Genomic DNA, 23,727 nt, shown 5'->3' with positions numbered 1-23,727 from the left:
AGGCCAAGATTAATGTTTTGGTAATTACCTTGCAAATGACTCATTGAATGTTAAAATTTTTTTGAAACTAACTTCACAATGCAAATTAATATTTTAAAAGATAATGATTTTTATATCGGTGTTATCTTTCAGTTATGATATTCTTTTCGTGTTGTAGTTATTATGAGTAGCAAGTAAATTTATTTCAAATTCATTCTAAAAAGTAAAAAGTAACAACTTATTATGTTTAAAATACTTCAGTAACTAAAACAAATGTTAATGCATTATTTGGCTACTCTTCCTTCTCAGTTTTCTTTAATAATTTACAGTAATAGTAACCACTTTCTTCCATCACATTTCAAGAGTATGATATAAAGGATAACTTGTAGCATATTTTAAATTGGGAAAAAAAATATTTTAACTTTAGTCAAAATTATTGTCACGATATCAAACTTTGTGGAGGACCTTTTACCCCCTGAACTATATAATAGTTTATTTTAAAGGTATATATTTACAGACATAGACACATTATATTCATAATTATGCATATTTTTTATGTCCACGTGACACATATATGCCTTTAAAATACACTACTAAATAGTGCGGTAAAAGGTCTTTTCCAAAATTTAGTATCGTAATAGAAATTTCGATCAAAGTTCAAATATATTTCAGACATTTTTCCTTTTAAAGTGCCTGTTGAATATTTTGTTCCATAAATACACCATTATAGAGTTGTGTTTGTTCACTGATTGATATCATTATTTTTAACTCTCTAAAAATGTGATAAATATTTCAAGTGTAGTTATATCTTTCTTATGCCATTTCTGTGGATTGTACTAGTCTTTTTTTCTCATCAGGTGTCAAATATTTTTTTTAGAGATGAATCTAGAATTTATATTTTGTTAGTTAAATTTTTAAGATTCTTAATACTGAACTTATTTGATTTGTAAACCAGAAGTATGATTTCAAGCTTATTATTTGTTGCAATTTTAGTGATCTTTTTGCCCATAAACTCCACAACAAAATTACTAAGTTTAGATGAATCTAATTTTTCGTGTTACATTTGACCTTGCCTGCCTTGTCACCCTGCAACTCATGATTTATGCCACCAAAGGTGACTCCATTTTCGAAGCTTGAATTTAAGAAATCTGATTAAGAATTAATAAATATTTATTCCCCTTCATGTCGCTTGTTGATAACTAGTCTTTGTGTCACTATTGTTCCATACAAAGCCTAATTTTGTTCCGAGTTATAGTCAACTTTTTATTTCTTTGAACTGGGACATCCCAGTGCTCCCAAATGTAATCATATTTTACTGAAATATGGAGTATTATTTTGTCGATAGTTGATTATAACTTTTAAGTGTATTCATATAATGTAATGTTTTCTCCATCAAATTAAATTATCAATAATTATTTTAATATTTTTAGTTATATATAAATACTTAAATCAAGTTAACATCATGGCACGATATTCAATCAAACAATGCCTTTTAAAATAAGACTAAGGACGTTTATATGTTTATTTTTAAAGATATTTAGTGAAAAGTGTAATGATTTCAATTATTACAAGAAGAAATCAACGCTATCATTTTTATCGTGATAGAGTGATATGTACATTAAGTTCAATTATGTATGATTAAGATATGACGTGTCTCTCTTATTCCCACTTTTATTTTAATTTTATCCTAAGTGAAAGGCTAGAAATAAAGAAAGGACATAATTAAAAGACATTGTGATTGATAATTTAAAGGTAATTAGTAAATAGTTTAACGATTGTTTGCTTCCTTAATAATCTCAATTAAGCTAGAAAATCTGAGCATTTCTTTATTCTAGAGATATTCAAGATACTATAATATTGCTATCATAATACAAATTCTAGATACTATAATATTGGCAAATAAATAGGACAACTAACCTATCAAGTATTGAAATCCTCCCTTTTACATGCCTTTAAAATTCTATATATAGCTAAATGGGAAACAATTAATATATCAAAATTTTATTTTCTCTCACCACATTTTTCTCTAAGTTTCTTGCATCAGCTGAAGAATGGCTTGGCATTACAACTTGTCCTCCATCTTATTGTTTGCTTTTATATACTTTATCCATGACGGCATGATAACTGCTATAACGGCACGTCGCCTTCTTCAAACCCCTAGTTTTACAGGATCCGCTACTCCTAGTTTTTCAATGCCCGCTGTCCCAAGTTTCTCGACGCCCACTACCCTTAGTCCCTCAATGCCTGCTACCCCAAGCTTCTCCAATTCCCCCGGTCTTTCAAAGCCTGAGAACCCTAGTTTCTCAAAGCCCCAAACTCCTAGTTTCTCAAAGCCTGTAACACCTAGTTTGTCAAAGCCTGAGAACCCTAGTTTCTCTAAACCTGAAACATCTAGTTTCTCAAAGCCCGAGACTCCTAGTTTCTCAAAGCCTGGAACTTCTAGTTTTTCAAAACCTGAGACCCCTAGTTTCTCAACACCAACTACCCCAAGTTTCTCAAATTCACCTAGTCTTTCAAAGCCTGAGATCCCTAGTCTCGCAAATCCTAATATCCCTAGTTTTTCAAAACCTGAAACACCTAGTTTCTCAAAACCTGAAACACCTATTTTCTCAAAGCCCGAAACTCCTAGTTTCTCAAAGCCTGAGGCACCTAGTTTTTCAAAACCTGAAACCTTTACTTTCTCAAAATCAGAGACCCCTACATTTTCAAAACCCCAGAATCCTAGTTTTTCAAAATCTGAAACCCCTAGTTTCTCACAACCTGAGGCTCCTAGTTTCTCAAAGACAGAAACTCCTAGTTTCTCTAAGCCAGAGACACCTAGTTTCACAAAGTCTGAGACACCTAGTTTCTCAAAGCCTGAAACTCCTAGTTTCTCAAAACCTAAGACTAGTAGTTTCTCAAAGCCCAAGACTCCTAGTTTTTCAAAACCTGATACCTCTAGTTCTCCAAAGCTTGAGACTTCAACTTTTTCAAAGCCCACATCTCTTAGTTTCTCCGATCCCAAGACCCCTGGTTCACCAAAGTCTGAGAATCCTACCTTTGCAAAGTCTGAGACCCCTAGTTTTTCAATGGTCGAGACTCCTAAATCCTCAAATCATATTACTCCTACTTCCCCAAAGCCCGAGACCCCTACTTTATCAAAGCCTCAGACTCCTACTTTCTCAAAGACTGGGATCCCAAGTTTCTCAAAGACAGAGACCCCTAGTTCTACAAAACCCGAGATTCCTAGTTTTTCAAAGCCTGACACTTCTGATTCCCCAAAGCCAGAGACCTCTGATTCTCCAAAGCTCGAGACCCCAAGTTTTTCAAAGCCTAAAACCTCTAGTTTCTCAAAGCCTGAGACTCCTAGTTTCTCAAAGCCTGAGATTCCTACTTTCTCAAAGTCTGAGACTCCAAGTTCCCCAAAGTTAGAGACTCATACATTCTCAAAGCCTGAAATTCCAAGTTCTCCGAAGCCTGAGACCCCTTGTTTCTCAAAACCCGAGACCCCTAGCTTCCCAAAGTTTGAGACTCCTAGTTTCTCAAAGCCCGAGACCCCTAGCTTCCCAAAGTTTGAGACTCCTAGTTTTTCAAAGCCTGATATGTCAAGTTCCCCAAAATCTGAGACTCCGAGTTTTTCAAAACCTAAGACTCCGAGTTCCCCAAAGTCTGAAATCACTACTTTCACAAAACCTGAAATGCCAAGTTCTCCAAGCCCTAAGACACAAAATTCCCTAAAGCCTGAGACCCCCAGTTTTTCAAAGTCTGAGACTCCTAGTTTTCCAAAGCATGAGGCACCAAGTTCCCCAACGCCCGAGATATCAAGTTTCTCAAAGCCTGAGACTTCAAGTTCTCTAAGTCTTTCAAGTTCCGTAAATCCTGAAACTCCTAGTTTTTCAAAATCCGAGACTCCAAGTTCCCCGAATCTTGAGACCCCTAGTTTCCCGAAACCCGAGACTCCTAGTTTTTCAAAGCCTGAGATTCTAACTTCCCCTAAGACCGAGAATCCTAGTTTCTCAAAGCCCGAGACTTCAAGTTCCCCGAATCCCAAGACTCCTACATTTTCAAAACCTGAGACGCCAAGCTCCCTAAAGCCGGAGATGCTAAGTTCCCCAAAGCCCGAGACCCCAAGCTCTCAAAAGCCTGAGACACCAAGTTCCCTAAAGCCCCAGACTCCAAGTTCCCCAAAGCCCGAGACGCCAAGCTTCGAAAAGCTCGAGACGCCGAGCTCTCTAAAGCCCGAGATGCCAAGTTCCGCAAAGCCCGAAATGCCAAGCTCCCCAAAGCCCGAGACTCCAAGCTCCCCAAAGCCCAAGACCCCAAGTTCCACAAAGCCTGAGACTCCAAGCTTCCCAAAGCTCGAAACGCCAAGCTTCCCTAAGCCCGAGACTCCAAGATTCCAAAAGCCCGAGACGCCAAGTTCCGCAAAGCCCGAGATGCCAAGCTTCCCTAAGCCAGAGACTCCAAGCTTCCCAAAGCCTGAGACGCCAAGCTCCCCTAAGCCTGAGACGCCAAGTTCCGCACAACCCGAGATGCCAAGCTCCCCAAAGCACGAGACCCCAAGTTCCCCAAAGCACGAGACGCCAAGCTCCTCAAAGCCTGACATCCCAAGTTTTGAGACTCCAAGTTTTCCAAAACCTGTAACTCCTAGTTCACTATGTCCCGACACACCAAGTTCCCCAAAGTCTGAGACGCCAAGTTCGTCGAAGCATGAGATCCTAAGATCTCCAAATTTTGAGAAACCTAGTTTCTTAAATCCAGAGATACCCAGTTTATTAAAACCCGAAACCACTAATTCTTCAAAGTCTGATATTTCAGCAGCCCCAGAACCTGAGACTCCAAGTGTTTCTAGGCATGAAATACCAAGTGCACCAAACCGTGAGGTACCAGCTACCCCAAAATCAAAGATCCCAACACTTACAAAGCCTGAATTACCTGTTATATCAGATCCTGAGATTCTAAGTGTATTAAAGACAGAAATGCCAAAACCTTCCAAACAAACATTGTCAACTTCTCCTTGAGTAACTACGGTGTTATTCATGTGTCATGACTTGTGTTGGCTAGCCAACAGAGGATTAGATCGCATCTGAATGAGTTGAATATGGGTTAGATGTGAATGGATAAATATTTGACTTGTCATGTGAATAAAAATGAGTTGAGTGATGGATGATTTTAGTATCCACATATTATTTACTCATAAATTGTACAAAAATGAAATTTGCTATCAAATAAAGTGAAGCATTTTTTTCTGTAATTTTATTTTTTGATAAGCCAACTTACATTGTTTTTCACTGTGTCGTTAAATGTTTATTTTTTCTTAATCAACATATGTAGAAACTATGATTGATCTATTTTACCACATACAATTAGCAGGACATGATCTGTGTTTATCAAATAAACCATTTTTTTACATCAGATTTCGAAAGCATGGACATGATTAATTAAGTGTGCGCTACGTTGGTTGCATAATATATATGTTTCACTTACTTTCTTATGTGTTTAATATCAAGTATTATTATAATTCTCTCTATTTTGTCTCATCATTTTAAGAAGACAGGAAGTGTCTATGAAGCTCCTGTAATCGCTTTAGTTGTTGCAATTTCTCAAATATTGCCTTTCAAGTTAGTGTTAATTGTTTTTAATGCTTTTGAACTTTCATTTTTTTCTTAAAAAGTACTTTAATTTGGACAATGATAGAATTGCAGAATATGTTCTTTCATTACAACATTCACAAATTATAATTTTAAAAATATTATCTCATTTTCGCTAATCAAATTTGATAATTTTGATCTTTTAAAGGGTAAATGTTTGTCATGACTAAAAAATAGGTTTAAACGTAGAATTTGGGTCAATTTAAAACAAAAGATTTTTCTAGTTTACTTTTTTTTTAAAAAAAAAATCTACAATAGCTAAATTCAAATTCGTTGTAAAAGTAGAAATTTATTATGTTAAAAATCACTGCAATAACTAAAACAAATGTTAACACATTGTTTGGTTACTCTTCCTGTCGGGTTATAATTTATTATTTACAATAATAATAGTAACCACTTTATTCCATCGCATTTCAAGAGTAATTTAAAGGATAAATTAAAGTGTTGGATCAATATTTTGCTCCACAGATATACCTCAATAGAGTGTTATGTTCGTTAATTGATTAATACCATTTTTTTAACTCTCTGAAAACGTGATAAATCTTCTAAATGACAGAGTCCAATTTTCTATTTTGTTGGTTCAACTTTTTAGATTTTTAATATTGAACATATTTGATATGTAAATTAAAAATATGAGTTTTGGCCTATTATTTATTGCGAGTTTAGTGATCATTTTATGACAAAATTACTAGGTTCATATGAATCTAGCCTTTGATGTTGTATTTGCCCTTGCCTGGTCTGCTTTGTTACCCTGCAACTCGTGATTTGTGCCATAAAAAATGACTCTATTTTCGAAGCTCAAATTTAAGACATCTTATTAAAGAATAATAAAAATATTTATTTCCTCCGTGCCTAATTTTGTCTGCAACAATATAAGTATTGTTTATTTGTTCCAAGTTATAATATAACTTTTATATCTTTTGACTGATACGTCTCAAATGTTGTCATATTTTACTAAAATAGTATTATTTTGTAGATAGTGGATTATACCTTTTAGGTATATTCATATATAATGTAATGTTTTCTCCATCAAATTAAATTATCAATAATTATTTTAATATTTTAGTAATAATACAAACACTTGAATCAATTTAATATTACGATTCGATATTTAATCATACAATGCCTTAAAATAAGACTAAGGGAGTTTGTATGTTGATTTTATAGATATTTAGTGAAAAGTGTAATGATTTTAATTATTACAAGGAAAAATAAACATTGTCATTATTATTGTGATAAAGTGATATGCATTTAAAATTTCAATTATGTTTGATTATGATATGATGTGTTTCACTTATACCCATTCTTTTTTAATTTTATTTATTCAAAGAGAAAAGCTATAAATAAAGAAAGGACATAACAGATATTGTGATTGCAATTTTGGAAGTGATTAGTAAATATAGCTTAACAAATGTTTGCTTCCTTAATAATTTCATATAAGCTAGTAAATATGATCATCCTTTATTCTAGGGATTTTCAAAATACTATAATATTGTTTATCACGATACAAATTTTAGATATTATAATATTGACAAATAAATAGATCAACTGACATGTCAAATGTTGAAATTATCCCTTTTAGATGTCTTTAAAAATCTATATATATCTAAATGGAAAATTATTAAAATATAAAAATTTTATTTGCATTGATCTTACCACATTTTTCTCCGAGCTTCTTGAATCTACAAAAGAAAATGGCTCAGCATTGTAGTTTTTCCACCATCTTATAGCTTGCATTAATAAATATCATGCATAACCACATGATAATTACTATATCAGCACGTCATCTTCTTCAGATTTCTAGTTTCTCAACGTCAACAATCACTAGTTTTTCAATGCCCACTACCCCAACACCTCTAATTTTTCAAAGCCAGAGATTCCAGAAGTCCCAAAACTCGAGATACCTAGTGTCTCTAAGCCCGAATTGCCAAGTGTGCCAAAGCGTGAGCTACCAACTACCCCCATACCTGAGATCCCAGCTTTTACAAAGCCCAAATTATCAATTGTTATAGATCTTGAGATTCAAATGTGGTTAAGACAGAAATTCCAAAACTTTCTAAAGCAATATTATCAACTTCTCCATGAGGAACTACGACATTATATATGTGTCATGACTTGTGCTGGCTAACGGACGGATTAGATAGCATATGAATGAGTTGAGAATTGGTTAGATGCAAATGGATAGAATAAAAATGAGTTGAATGATAAATTATTTTTGTATATATCACATATTATCTACTCAAAAATTGTACAAAACTTAAATTTGTTATCAAATAAAGCAAAGTACTTCCTTTTTCTTTAATTTTATTATTTTTATAACCCAGCTTACATTGTTATCACTGTGTTAGATGTTTGTTTTTCTCTTACTCAAAATATAGAAGCTATAGTTTCTAACTTTTGGGCCAAATTTTTTTATGCTAAAATTATAGGTGCTAAAATTAGAGATTTTTTAATTAAACTAGAAAATAGCAACATCATACATAGTCCTATAATTCGATATTCAGCTACTTTGAAACAAAATAATATGTGCATAGTAACAAAAAAAATCAGAGGAATTTTGAAATATATATAAAATTATAACCAAATGACTTTATTAAGCTTTATTCATAATTCTTAACTAATAAACGTGGTTATTCCTCTATTATTGTAGAGGATGACTACAGCAAATCAATGCAACTTACAATAGTTAAGTGGTTCAATAAAGTAAAATGTCTTTTTCCTGTGTTTCAAATTGTTTATCTAATTTTAACAAATAAAATCTTTTTAGTGTAAGAAGTAACTCATTAACCACTAAGGCCAACTGCTATACGTTTCTTCTTCCTTATATTATTTTTCTTTTATAATAATTGAAGACATAATAATCATGAGAGACTAATAAATTTTTGATGCTATAAAGCTTATTGCATCAACTGTTTTGGAAACTTTAATGTGAAATGGAGAGAATTTGGGAGAAAATAATAGCAGCTCTAATATAATTAATTAGCTTGTCCAAGAAATTTGTGAGGTGTCCTTATTGTACGTGCAACCCATTTTCAACTAAACAATGTGTACGAAATTACGTAAGCGTGAAAATAAATCTCTTATGATCATCTGTAAACTGATCTTTTCAAATCTCTTTTAGGTGTAAAAATGAAAATATCGTGTAAAAAGAACAAAAAAATTAAATTTAAAAATTACATGATTGTATGTTTTAGGATTATGTGCATAGCTTGATTCAGTTATAAGATGTAGGTAGTGGTTGGTCTACATTAATTTAACCAAAAATCCTGTGAAGCAAATTGAGCTGAATTGTATGTGAAAATTGATTCATATTCTACCTATTGATGTGGTTGGTGGGACGGTTGAAAAACTATTTACGTTTATCCACAGTTCAAACTCTTAAAATAGATAATTTATTACTTGATAAGAAAAGGTTATCTAATGTGAACGTGAATAATTAAAAGATAAAAAAAATGAAAAATAGCTAATTACTTGATAAGAAAAGGTTACCTAATGTGTCACTGTTTTTCATTTTTATCTTTTCTTTAGTCTGTTGTGTTCCTTTCTAGACAGCTTTTTGGTTGTTGTTAAAGCCAATTTAATGGCATCAACGCTCATCTAAATAATAACAGCTAGCCACATTTAAGGGACCAAATGGATTCATTGTAATAAATTAAAGCTGTATCGATTTAATTTCTACTCCAAATTAAACTACCATCAACAACCGTTTAGCTTAGCATTTTAGATTACTATTCTTTTTAATCAATATAAAAACAAATGTATTTTACCTAGAGTCTCATAGTAACATAATTAAAATCTAATTTACAATGGTTTTGATCAAATTATAGATTAATGCGAGCGAAGGAGAAAATTAGTTGAATGATTGATTTGACAGTTGCTGCTTGATAAAGTGTATACTTTTATCAAGTGTCAAGATCACTTATATAATTTTTTATTAATAAATAAATGTAAATCTTAGCATTCGATAGTAGAAGAGTCTGTCTATTTATTCCAACCGTTTCATATTTCCTCCGTTTCAAAAATAATGATCTGCTTAGAATTATCACGGAGTTTAAGTAAATAAAGAAGATTTTTAAATCTTGTGATTCTAGATTAAAGTTATGTCAAATGTACAAAATTGTATTTTAATCTTGTGGCATTAAACATATCACATGAAAAACTAAAATTAAAATATTATCAAAAAAGAAAAAAATCATTTTTATTTAAACAAACTAAAAAAGAAAGGAAGTCTTTTTTTTAAAAAACGGAAATAGTAATATATTTTGCTTGGACATATTCATTAAATAAAATTAAGTATTTTTATTAATTTCCCTCAATCAAGTGTCTTTAAAAAAAAGAGCATCTCTTTAAAAATGCTAGTACTATTTAAATAAGCATAAATTGAGAGGAAAAATGAACATTTTCTTGATTTTGTGAAATGGATGGAGCATTACACTGGACAAGAATGATGTGAAGTTTACGTTAGGTATATAAACAAGTGCTTGAAAGAAAATAACATGAATTATTTTTTTTTAGAAGTGTAAAATAAATAAAGGGAGGTAAATAATATGATAAAAAACTAAAAAATGAAGATCGGTTAGTTGGATGTTAAACAGCTCTTTTTAATTAATGCTAATAAATAGGAAAATAAACTGATTGAAGTCTGCTAATTTGGGTAGTTACCTAAACTCTCTATCTAATATGTGAGAATTTGATTTCTCAACATTGTAATTCATTTCACCCGTTCTTAATTTTATTTTATCTTTTATAAAAATTAATTGAAGTCCATCTAAAATCCGCAACTCATCCACAAATCCACCCAAAAACAGGTGGTTTTTGACGGAAAAAAAAAGAAGAAGGCAATATATAGATAGCTTACCAAGTTAGACTCAGTTATAGTTGTGTATTTTTTTAATTCAGATAAAAATTCTATCTACGTGAGTACCATGTAGATAAGATAATATTTAAATATCTTATGAATCCAAAATTGAATGGTAAAAATAAGTATATCAGAAAAATATAACAAAAGATAAATATATTTTTTCCTCAAAAGTATAGAAATAAATATAATAGTTTTCCACATATTATTTGTCTTACTTTTCTATTTTTAAAAACTATTTATAAACTAAAAGAGTATTTTTACTTGTGTATCTTTTTTAAACCCTTTTCAATACAATTTATGTGTCTTATTCAAATAATCAATTTACTAAATGTTAACGTGAAAAAGATTAAACAAGACTCTTTTTTTGTTGATCTGTTTAAACTTTGCAAAAAGAACTAATTTTAAGGATAAAACAAGAGAAAAAATTACATGATTTTGTAAATTACTTATTTGTAACAAATAATTCTAACAATGTGTTCAAGTAATGTTAAACGGAGGGAGCAATGATTCGTACTCAAACAGAATAATTGAATTGACAGCTAATTAAGGAGAGATGGATTTCAGTTGATACTCTCAACCACATAGGAGGGTGAACAAATTGAATGCTCATTATGTTTCTATTCCCATACATACTACTATATAACTTACCCAAAACCCCTGCACATATACTTAACAAGAAGCAAATTCAACAAAAAGAGTAGTATTTTTTTACAACAACAAAAAATGGTGAAGATAAATGTCATGATAGCCGTTGTGGTGCTTGTTGTATCAGTAATGTCAATTGAGCAAGCCACAGCAGCTCGACGTCTTCAGCAATTTGGTGGTTTCCCTATGCCTACTACTCCATCCACTGGTGGTGGTTTCCCCTCATTTCCTATGCCTACGACTCCATCAACTGGTGGTGGTTTCCCCTCATTTCCTATGCCTACGACTCCAGGTTTTCCTACTCCATCAACTGGTGGCGGCGCCTTTGGTGGTCTGCCTACTTTTCCATTTCCCCCATTCCCCAACACTCCAGCTGATGCCACACAAACCACTACTCCTTGAAATGTAACTTCATACACACGACTCTCAACTATCCGTATCTTTATAATTAACTTCTAATTGATGTATTTCTATTGGTTAAATTCAAATTGCTTACTGAAGCAATGGTTGCTTAATGTTTGTTGCTATTTATGTATCTAAGCTATGTACTGATTAATCGTTGTTTCAATATTACTACCTTCATTTATCATATATACTTAACATTGACTTGTGGATGGGGTGAACTTTATACTTAAAAATTCTTATCTAGAGATGAAATAATAGAAAGAAAAGAAACAGATTTTCTCAGTTAGAAAATAGGAATATATGAAGATAACGACAAAGATGCCAACTTTGCAATAAAAGGATAGAAGATGAAAAACATTAAATAAATGAGGCAACAGTCTTCATGCCAACAGAAAGAGAGTAGAATTAAACAACAAATGGCTCAAACAAGAAAGCCAAAGCCACTGATGACCACTGAACACATGATACATGAAATGAACAACAATAACAAGAGACTGATAAAGGACAAAGCTAAATCAAGTGTCTTAGATTCAACTCCACCATTGGTGCACTGCAATACCTTCATCTATTAACTTCCCATACAATGTCAAACATTGCCAATAAGCCCTCTTTTGGCTTCCATTTTCCTCTTCATCATCATCATCATTACCAACTTCTTCTAATTGGTTTCTGCAGTGCAAGAACAACTCATCTACCAAACATATTGCTTTCTTCTTGATTATTTCCTCAACCACTTCTGCTTCAGCCTTCATCACAACGTAGTCTTCTTCCTTAACATTTTTGCTCAACCATTCTGCTGTCCCAACTAAGGCTACTCCATCCCCTGATTGCTCTGACTCTTGGATTTCAACATCCAAGTTGTAAATCTCGAAATCTTGATTATTTGCAGGGTAGCTCCTCTTAAACCATTCTGCTACCCCATTTTTCTCATCAGAAATGAAGATTCTTCGAGGGTAATTCTCAAGAGAATCACCTAACAACTCAGGAAGAAACTTCATCTTCCTTGAAAATGATTTCAGCAATGCCCTTTTTGGCGGTTCGAGCAACACATCCTCTAATCCTTTCAATGCAACTTTTTTAGCCTCAGGTGTGCTTCCACAAACAATGTCCTTTTTCTGTGAATTCAGTTCAGCATTTAGTACCCCAGTTTTCCTAACTCCCACCAAAGTCTTGTCAAATCGTCGAATATACACGATTCTGTAGTTTGCTAGAGCTTTAAGCTCAGCTAAAGGATCATTGCTGAGTTGAGTTACAACAATGCCACCAATCTTGAGTACACGGTCAATGAACTTACTGTTCCATTCATTCTGAGCAATTGCAAAATCGAATGTCTCATTTGGAATCGAATTCTTGTAATCCATATCCGAATCAAGCACCAAATCAACCACATTGTCATTCGACAATTCCAAATCTTTGATCAAACGATCATTCTCAGAACTCAAAACAAGTCCTTTATGCCCCTTCTTGACAAGGCCTTCATCTGCCAAATCGCGAAAAAGATTATGCAACACATTGAAGTCCCTCCCATCAGAATTCACATAAGAATCATCAATTACATCGAATGAGCCTCTTAAAATGGACCCAATTGACGGCAATATGAAAAGAACCATTGCAAAGAACAAAGACCGTGACATAATCCTTAAAGCCCTCGAATCTGGTAGCTTAATAATCAAAACGGCGTCTTGATGCAACCCAATTTTCAACTCGGGAAAATGATTCCCCTTGATTTCCCCCCTTTTGGGGCAATACACAAAACCAAAATCCATGCTTTTACAACAAACCTATCGGAAGAGTCTGTAAAAACTGATCGTACCTTGTGCTACAAGAAGAGAGAGAGAGAGAGAGAGAGAAAGGGGAAAATCCAGCGACGGAAGAAAGGTGAATTTAGCGAGTACAAAACCTAGCGGCGGTGTGATTGCCACCCACAAGAGAAACACGGGTAGATTTGATTCTACTCCAAAGGAGCAACAATTGTCTAATTCTAGCAACCTCCATGATTTTTTCTGTTGGAAGCATTCAATAAAAAGGTCAAGAAAACCCCATGAAAAATTGAGTTTCTAGGTACACCCAGAAATGAAATTAGATGATCTATAACTCAACTAACATCAACAATTAAGGGGAAAAAATAACCTTTTTTTTGTCTTTTAAGAGAAAAAAATGTTGAAGAGAGGATGATGAAGAAGAAGATATGAAGCATATAGATATTAGAAACGGGTGGATTTAATAAGAAAAAATAGAGCGGTTTTGCATGCGTGTGTGGACGTTACTTCTTTGTTATACTATTTTTCCGTTTTACCTCCTATTTTTTCTTTTTTACCGTGTTAAAAGTATCATGTCAAGAGTAAAATTTTATGGTGTAAAAAAATTAACACGTACAGATGATAAAGATATACAGTCAGATGTAAATATTTTTATTTGATAAGTACTCTATTCATCTCATGTTAATTATCATACATTTTTTAAAAGTTAATTTAATTCATTATTAAAACTAAATTAAATTATTAGTTTGATATATTTAAATATTAAATGAAAAATATTATAAATATAAAATTTTTACATATCAACATTAAAAAATATACAATAAAATATTAATTAAAATTACTATTATTTAATTTTTTTTAAAAATTATGAAAATTGCAAATAGAAAGATGATGGATTGATGATAGATAATTAACTTCTTTCATTTCTTCATTAAATGTTCCACACAGCGTTATTTGTGCAATAAATTAGGACAAAGCAATTAATTTAATTTACGTAGAAGACAGGTAGATAATCATCAACGGACAAAAGTGTTTTTTTTATATTTTTAGAACTTGAAGGAAGACCTAGTAATATAGTAGTTGAATATTAATGAAAATATTCAGAATGTGTATGGTTCTTTTTAGAAAATATCATATATACATTTTTTCAAAATCTCCACTACTAAGTATTTTTTGCTTTTATTTTTACTTGTTTTTTATATACTTTGATCGATATTTATTTTTGGTTTTCACTTTAAGTATATTGAGAGAAAAAATAATATTATTTTTTGTATATATTACTCTCAATATTAATTACTTATTTTTCAAATTAATTTCTATACCTAAGATTATACATAGTCAATTAACACAGGTAATGAAATATTTATTTTCTTAAAAAAGAATATAAAATTTAAAATAAATAAATAAAAATAAACAATAAGAATCACGATAAAAATATATCTTATATAAATCCGTCGAAAGCATGAGATTTTTGGTTAATGAACATTTGTATATATTTTTGTTTTACAATAATAGAAATTAATTGCATAAACCTGAAATGAACAAAGAAAGAAAATAAAAGTTGGGAGTGGTATATTAGGCCATGCATGCAAAATAAGATTATCAATCAATTCCTTCAACAACTACTCTTTACTTTTACGTGTAGACAAGTAGTTGAGTTTCCCTTTAGAATACGTCGCACCAACCAAAATACTTTTATTAAGGTGGAGTATTAAATAAAGAAAAAACATTTAGTAGTATATTACGTACTAGGCCACTTAATTAAACTATGAATTGAAAAATTCTTCCACAATTAAAACTGTAATCAACTAAATTATTGCCTATTTCCTTACTGATCCTCAAATCCCCTAGCTCCATGATTGATTGTCATTATCATTTTTAAGGTTTATTACGATGTACTTCTCGGTTTGATTTGATTTTATATATTATTATTTCCTTATTTTTATAAATGCTAAATTAATAATTAATTCAACAAAATATTTTTTTATTTATCAATTTTTTATCATCAATAGTTCCATTTCGAATTAACTAATAAAAAAATGGTCATTAAATAATTATATGACTTCTCCGCAATTTGGCGCGATAAAATAATAATGTAATTTTATAGAATGCGCATAACAATAGTAACTAATATGAAAAAACTATACAAGTGCAACACAAATATAAGAACTAGGACAATAATTCGAATTGAAAGCATTGAACAAAGGTAGTAACCATATTGACATTATTATTCATACATAGGTAAAGTCATACATTACAACTATCTTAATTAGTTATCAACTTTACCTAATAATTCAATATTATAAAATTAATATTGAACCAATAATCAAATAATTCTTTTATATAAAATCATTGAAATTCATTAACTCAATAACACTTTTTTCGTATTAAATTAATTGATCAATTTGATTTATAAATGATAGATTAAGTAAGTTAACAGTGTCGGTGGATAAAGTTTAGGTATGACATGATTGCTCACATGAGTACTCTTATCTCTGACAGAGTATCAAGGTCCATTTTGATTTGGCGTTATCTTATTGTATCAAAATGGAAACTGACAACTTTCAATTATTTAAACTTAGGGTTATAACCGGGGGAGGAATATATATACTTCTTCAATTATTTGAAAAATCAAATAGAGCTTTTAATTATTAGGTTGGTTCCTATGATTTAATCTATTTATTATCAGTTTAATTTTTTATTCTAGATTCAACTAAAGTTGGTAATTTTAGTCGAAAGTTGGCTAACTTGCTTTGCTGTAAAATTATTTTGTGTAATTACGATAAATTTTATTTGAATTTTATATGTAAAAAAGTATACAATCAATAACTTAAATGATAAAAGCAAATTAACAATAGTAAGCTATATATCTCATTAATCAATCGATAGGCAAATAGTTTAAGGATCATTATCACTCGATAGCTAATTCTCAACATACATATTACTATTGATGTCTGCATTAAATGCATGTTTTCATTCTACATTATGTCCAAATTCATATCTAAAAAATGTACTTCGTAGAACACTATTGCATCTTTTATATGAACTTCATAGCAAATACATGAAATTTACATATATTACGAGGTTAAGAAAAAAATAATAATGTAAAGAGTGTTAGAATTGTATCGTGTCACCTAAATTATATTATTCGTCTAAGCACTTGGAGAAAAGTGTAATGACTGTTTTAAATTTTCATACAATAAAAACAATTTCATCTAATCATAAAATGGAATGTCTTATTCTAAGGTATGCGAATATAAAATCATGATATGAAATTGCAAGATAGATTAAAATTTTATTTGAATCGATCTAAAATTTTTGTGTCATATACTTTTCATAAACATAAATTAAAAAAGTTGTAAAACTATTATAATCTCAATTCTTTACTCAATCTTAACAAATAAATAAAATTTTATAAAATTACATAATAAACTATTACAAAGCTATTGTGATCGGTCTTGTTCACTCACTATAGATGAAAAAGTAGTTTTTTTTATTAGACAATGAAGTAGTAGTTATGAATATAGATGATAAGTAGAATTGATTTAAAGTAATAATAAATATGTTGGTGAGAATGATAAATTTTTAAAAATAATTATGTGTCGTAGGATTTGTAGCTCGGCAGTCCACTTTCATGTTGGAGCAAGAACTAGCATGAAAATCGATCTATTATGACCAGCGCAGTTATTCCTATTTCATTTTCTTCTTCGAAGCCCTTCTTAGAAAACACTCACTACGTTACTTACAAAATCTCAAATCTCTCTCGACGCTGAGAATTCTTTATGTGTCCAGATCGATATATGATTATAAATTTCATTTACCTATGAAATAAATGACAAGTAGATTTATATGGAGTTGTTTCATGGGTCAATTTTTATATTTAAAAATTTTCAAATATAATACTGACTTCCCAAGATATAATTTTTTGGAGAATATGAGATTCTATCTCATGATTGAAAGTAACGTGAAATCACATGTTTAAATATATATATATATATTAATTACTGTTGTTTTGGCACATTTCCAAATTGCACCTTTAATTCAAGCAAAATTGTATTATGCACCAGCCTTGTCAATGAAATTTTAAAAATCTTAATTGAATAACTATTAATGATGGGTAAACTGATAAATTCATTTGCAACTCCATTTTGAAAATCTTACCAAAAAGGTATTTATTTTAATTTAAATACTTACTTTCTTAGTTTATTTTTAATTGTTATATCGTATTTTTTAAATTCAATTTGATTAATTTTTAAAGTTAAATTATATTACATTAATTTGATATCTTAAATAAAAAAATTAAATATTTAATAAGTATATGGTTATTAAAGTTTATTTTTAGAGTCAAATTATAAGAATTTTAATTGATATTTTGTGATATATTTTTTCATCATATTGATACAATCAATATGAATTATGATGAAAAAATATATCACAAAATATCAATTAAAATTCTCATAATTTGACTCTAAAAAGAAACTTTAATAACTAAAAGTGGACAGAGAGAGTATAATGCCGAATAAATTATTGAGTCCGGAGCCTAAAAGGTACAAAATATTAACAAAATTTTAAAACGATATATAAAATTTTATATTAACCAAAATGGCATAATCGCTGCATCAACAACGATTTACTCCACCGGAAAAAGCAAAATCGCTGCATCTGCAGCGATTTTGCACAATGTGAATTTTTTTTAAAAAAATAAAATCGCTACCTAGACACCGATTTTAATTTTTTTTAAAAAAAAATCGCTGATTTATAATTTTTTTAATTTTTTTTAAAAACAATCGCTACGTATTTTTGAAAATGTGGAAGTCGCTGCCCAGGCAGCTATTTCCAAAAAATTTTTATTTTTTTTAGAATTTTAAATCGCTGCCTAGGCAGCGATTTATTTTTTTAAAAAAATTATAAAATTTTTAAATCGCTGCCTACACAACGTTTTTTTTGAAAAAAGATTTTTTTATAAAATTGTTTTGTTAAAAAAAATTATTTTATAAAATCGCTAAGCGATTTACATATTTTAAAATATATATGACATTGCTGCTTAGGTAGCGATTTAAAAATTTTATAATTTTTTTTTAAAAAAAATCGCTACCTAGGCAGCGATTTTTTTTTTTGGAAATCACTGCGTGGGCGGCGACTTCAACATTTTTTTAAAAAAAGGTAACGATTTTATAAAAAAAATTATAAATCGCTGCCTAGGCAGCGGTTTTTTTTTTAAAAAAATTAAAATCGCTGCCTAGGTAGCGATTTCATTTTTTTTAAAAAAACATATTTTTCAAAATCGCTGCAGAGGCAACGATTTTGCTTTTTTCGGTGGAGTAAATCGTTGTTGATGCAACGATTTTGCTGTTTTGGTTAGTATAAAATTTTATATACCGTTTTGAAATTTTTGTTAATATTTTATACCCTTTAGGCTCCAGACTCATAAATTATTAGTGTTCTTGATAGAACAATTAAAAAATATTAAATTAATGGTACTTGAGAAATTTAAATTTATAAAAATAAGTAAGTAATAGAAAATATATTTTCAGTATGCTACGAAAAAGAGTTTTTGGCTTAAATCATTTTTCAACTATGACTCAAATTTAATGTACATTCTTATATTATCTAAGGGCCCGTTTGGTCATGTAATATGATATGGAATCAATGAAATTGAAGTTTTGTTTGGACATGTGATATGAAATTTTTGTGTTACATATTTTCTCATAAATATATAAATTTCAGAAGTTGTAAAATTATTAAATAGCCACAATTGTTTATTCAATCTTATCAAATAAAAAAATAAAATTGCATAATAAAGTATTACAAAGGTATTTGTTCTACACTTAAATAATTGTTTCATCTAACTTTAATTTAATAAAAAAAATTGAACATAAATTGTTGTGTAGTAGTTTTTAATATAATCTTCCCACATAGTACGAACAATTTCATCAAGTTGAACTTGCATTTCTCGATCATGTGACTTCAACCAATACATAAATTCTGAATAATTCATACATTATGTTCTGAAGTTTAGAAAGATTACGTAAAGAAATCATTTCAAATATATTAAATCCAACTATTTAGAGAGTTTTTAATAAAATATTGAGGGTATATTATGTATACAATGTTCACATTTTATACCATGTATAAAAATGCTGGAAATAATGTGATATTATGTAGCTGATTAGTTATTAAAATAAAAAATATATAATTACTTTATTGGAAATTTTTGAAGTTGGAGTAGTATTTGTTTTTTTCAAAGAATATTTAGAATTTGAATATATTTTGTATGAATATAATTTAAACCCTCAATTTCAAAAAATTGAAAAGAACCGCCTAATTTGATTAGCTTAACCATGTGAACATATATTCATTTGACTTGACACATTTTTAATTGCGACGTGAGTTTCTTAAAAAAAAAAAATAGACAAAAGGATACATCTTGCAACTTTTTTAATAATTCAGGATTTTTTTCACTTATTTAATAAAAGGATATACTTTAGGTTTAGTCATATGATAGGGATAATTTCGGCCAAAAACTCATACAAAAGAAGAAGTAAAAAAAGAGGAAAAATACACAATTACCCCCTAAACTATGATCGAAATCCAGAGACACAATTAAACTAAACTAAGGTCTTATTACCCCTTGAACTTATTTTTTTTTTGTGATTTTATATACTTTTTGTCATACGTGGCACACTCCGTGCATCCACACAATTGACGCGTGAGAGATATATAGATATCACGTAAGTAAAAAAAATACAAAAAATTAAAAACAATACAAATTTAAAGACAATAAGACCTTAATTTATCGCATTTTTTCAAAAAAAAAAAAAAAAGTAAGCAATTTTTATTCTCCTCGAACAAGCTAGAAATCCGCCCATATATAAAAAAAAATAAAATGTAAAAGGGTATAAAAAGGAAAGTAACGAAGATATTCCGCTGCCGCACGCGAGAATCACGTGACACTGACCCTTGAAATTGACAAGCACTACAGTTTCAGTCATCAAACCCTAAATCAAGAAGTCGGAGATTTCATCAAAATCACCGGAAAAAATGGGAGTGGAGAAGGAAGTTATCAGAGCCGGAAATGGCCCCAAACCGCAGCCTGGTCAAACTGTTACCGTCCACTGCACTGGTTACGGTGAGTCCTCTTTCTTTTTTCGCCAAAGAAAAAGATCCATTTTCTTTTCACAAGGGATTAATCGCATCAAACTAGTTAATCTCTAATTCAGTCTGTTTTTATTCTTTATAGATGAATCGGATCTTTAATATAGTTTGATTTTTAGTAAGTACAGTTTTTAGTAGTATTTTTGGTTAATATTGTTTTTATTGTTCTATGCCTGCAGGGAAAGATAGAGACCTGAGTCAGAAGTTCTGGAGGTAAACTGTTTTTTTTTATTTATTTATGAAGTTTGATGCAGGGTTATGTGTAGTATATATCTTTGCTTAATTTTACGTGTAACAGCACTAAGGATCCAGGCCAGCAGCCTTTCTCTTTCAAGATCGGCCAAGGCAAAGTTATCAAAGGTACTTACGACTCCTGTATATCTCGATTTATATGATTTGTTTTTCCTAGTTTATGCGTTAGTATGTTATTATAAGTAATGCGTGATAATGTATTCAATTGGACAATTAATTTGGAAAATTTAGTAGTCTTATATTGGACTAACCATGAATGGAACTTATAGTAGTGATCCCACTACTTTTCTTATTGATTTCAATTGTCATTTTAAATTTCTCTCAAACCCAATTTCTGACCATAGAAGTGGTCCGGAAGCTTATAGCTCTTATACTGGACAGCTTTTAGTGCAAGAGAACTTACACTTTTGTAAAGCAAACAAAAGCTTACTACGTTGGTGGCCAAAGAGGTCTAAATGTGACATAGGTGGATTCATGTAGAGTTATAGATTTGTTGGCAAATGATGGTAGGTCTTTAAGTTGAGACAACCAACTTGCTATCATTCTAGAAAAGACACTATGGAAGGAGCTAAGATATCTTTTCCCTTGAAGCACACATATAGTTCAGCTGATTCTTCGGTCTCTTGAGTGATACCAGATTAATGTTGGATAAACTAACACTTCTTTCTCAAAGCAAAAGCTCATAGCTGACTTACGAAGTAAAATTTGGCTGTGGTGAACTTTTGTAGTGGCATTTTTAGATCCTTCTATATTTGTCAGACATGTGCCCATTATGAACAAATCCCCACCTCCTTCTGGGGTCTTCAAAGGGAGAAACTTAAGAACGCTGTAGACCATAGTGACAGTTCTCTCAGCTTGCATTTCTTTTATTCTTATGTCTCCTTATTTACAGGATGGGATGAAGGAGTACTGGGCATGCAATTGGGAGAAGTTGCTCGATTAACGGTAAATGCCTTCTCTTTTCTTTTGATTCTCAGTTGAAGTCAAATCAATCACGGAGTTAATTATGTTTGTGTTATCCATGTTATGAAGTTTAGACTCCCATTGAGTTATGGGTTTATAGTCAGAAAACTAAGAGTCAATTGGAAAATAAGGAGGTTGATATCTCCTAGTTATTTTACATTGTTGAGTTTTGATTTATTTTCACTTCACTGAAATGTCTCTATCCTTTTGGCTGACTGGCTTATAGGAAGACATTATGATGTTTTCTACAATTGACACTCTAAAGTGGATTGATGGTTTCAGATAACTCCCCCTAATTGTCGTTTTTCAATTTCTGCCTCGTATTACTGCCCATTTCATGGTCACATCATCTCCATCTTTTTGATGGGATTGGCTGCAAAGTTTATAATGGAATGGCGATGATACAATAATTGCATTCTTCCTAAGAGTATTAATCTTACTATAATTGTGTACATATATGAAAAAAGTTTCTAGGCTTTTATGTATTAAGATCTTCTATAAGGAGAGGTTTAAACTGATGTCTTCAATTTTGCAGTGCACCCCTGATTATGCTTATGGTGCTGGTGGATTTCCAGCATGGGGTATTCAGCCCAACTCAGTTCTGGTTTTTGAGATTGAAGTCCTAGGTGCACAATGAGCAATTTGCTAACATTTGGGCATTCCCGATGGAGCTGTTGTACACTATACAGTAGACAGCTTGAGGGTATCAGAACTGCTCATGTACTCTTTTGCTCTAATGCAACTTGTTGAAACAGATTAAGGCAATAATAAATGCTTTGAAGCTTTTGTCTGGATAATGGTCTTCTATGAGACTACTAATTTGCCTTGCAAGACAAATTAGTTAGTAATGAAATATAATATGGAATGGATGTAAGAGTTTGTATGGTCAACTCCAACTAATATGGGGTACTATTCTCCTTGTCGCATTCTATATGCTTGCCTATTGCCTTATGTATAATAGCCTAATGTTTCATCACAAAAATTGATAGCTTAAAAGAATTGGTGGAAACTCAATTTGACAAAACTAGGAGGAAACGATGGGAATGAGAATGTGAGTGTGATTGTCTTTGTGGTGTACCCTTGTGTCTTGCCCGTTATTCCCTTCTCCTGAAGGGTATGCTGGGTGGATCCCAGCTCTTATGCAGTGTTAAGAAACAAAGACCTGTAATTATCTGTGAGGCAACTCTTGATGTTCATGATAGTCTGAGGAATTTTCCAGTTTGTAGCTGGTGCTTGTCAACTTGATTGGCTTCTGTCAGGCAGTGTTTGATGACTATGTCATACTGTAATACCAGGTTCTTAATCACTGAATGTGTCATTTTGCAAGGAATGACAGCCTTCCCATTTATGAGCTATGATATATCTTATCCCTTTGCTGATGCACCATTCTAGTCCATGCGACATTGCCTGGAGCTTGAATGATCATATGAGCAATCTGGAATGACCTCATTACTTTGCTTTAGGCCACAAGTAGATGAGGTGATAATTTCAGAGATAGTGGTGTTTTTACGAGTCCAGCGGTGGAGTAATATTTGTCTTCATTGTATATCATGAAAACTTCGATTCCTAGTGTGGCATAGAAGAAGCCACACCATCTTAGATCCAGTTGATTGTGGCCAAAAAGGTGCACCATGAGGGTCTACCACATCAATCATTAGCTACCCACCTTATCATCAGTACCCCTCAATGGTTAGGGCTCTCCACAGTAAGATACTCATCTTGAAAGGAACTTTGTTGTTTGTTACATACTTTGTTTCTCAATTACCATTTAGAGATCAAATTGGTCTCTCTGGTAAGCCTTCAGTCATGTTAATTTGTTATTGTCTCACAACTCTACACATCTCTACTTCTGTGTCACTGCCAATTGTTACAATGTAAATAAATCAGCAACAAACTAACAAATCCCTTCAATTGATGCTAGTGGTTGCTTTGTGTCTTGAAAAGTGCAGACCTAAATTTACTCTTATGATTATCCATTATTTAAAAAATTACTTAATTATATGAAGTGGTTGTCGATTATTACTTATTGAATCTAATATAATATATAGCGAGTGGTTGAACCTGCTTTGGCTGAAAG

General features: G+C 31.2%; 4 protein-coding genes across 4 annotated transcripts; 3 read left to right on the top strand and 1 right to left on the bottom strand.

Annotated features, from left to right (window-relative positions):
- Positions 1–2,030: 2,030 nt before the first annotated feature.
- Positions 2,031–4,979, top strand: LOC104645467 (uncharacterized). The gene has a single exon (XM_010317181.1). The coding sequence runs from the start codon at positions 2,031–2,033 to the stop codon at positions 4,977–4,979; it is 2,949 nt and encodes a 982-aa protein (XP_010315483.1).
- A 6,100-nt stretch (positions 4,980–11,079) lies between these two features.
- LOC101248242 (uncharacterized) lies at positions 11,080–11,706 on the top strand. The gene has a single exon (XM_004230598.5). It carries the CDS (start codon positions 11,194–11,196, stop codon positions 11,515–11,517), a length of 324 nt encoding a protein of 107 aa, XP_004230646.1. The 5' UTR covers positions 11,080–11,193; the 3' UTR covers positions 11,518–11,706.
- Positions 11,707–11,899: 193 nt separating this feature from the next.
- LOC101261168 (uncharacterized) lies at positions 11,900–13,776 on the bottom strand. The gene has a single exon (XM_004230557.5). The coding sequence runs from the start codon at positions 13,284–13,286 to the stop codon at positions 12,051–12,053; it is 1,236 nt and encodes a 411-aa protein (XP_004230605.1). The 5' UTR covers positions 13,287–13,776; the 3' UTR covers positions 11,900–12,050.
- A 6,530-nt stretch (positions 13,777–20,306) lies between these two features.
- FKBP12 (peptidyl-prolyl isomerase FKBP12) lies at positions 20,307–22,524 on the top strand. Its single transcript, NM_001246896.1, has 5 exons — positions 20,307–20,409; positions 20,615–20,648; positions 20,734–20,795; positions 21,580–21,632; positions 22,186–22,524. The coding sequence occupies exons 1-5, from the start codon at positions 20,322–20,324 to the stop codon at positions 22,285–22,287; spliced, it is 339 nt and encodes a 112-aa protein (NP_001233825.1). The 5' UTR covers positions 20,307–20,321; the 3' UTR covers positions 22,288–22,524.
- Positions 22,525–23,727: the final 1,203 nt, after the last annotated feature.

This window comes from Solanum lycopersicum, chromosome 1 (genome assembly GCF_036512215.1).
Source record: "Solanum lycopersicum chromosome 1, SLM_r2.1".
Classification (NCBI taxonomy): Eukaryota; Viridiplantae; Streptophyta; class Magnoliopsida; order Solanales; family Solanaceae; genus Solanum; species Solanum lycopersicum.
Note: the sequence above shows the minus strand (reverse complement) of the source record. Positions and strands in the feature narration are given on the sequence as shown.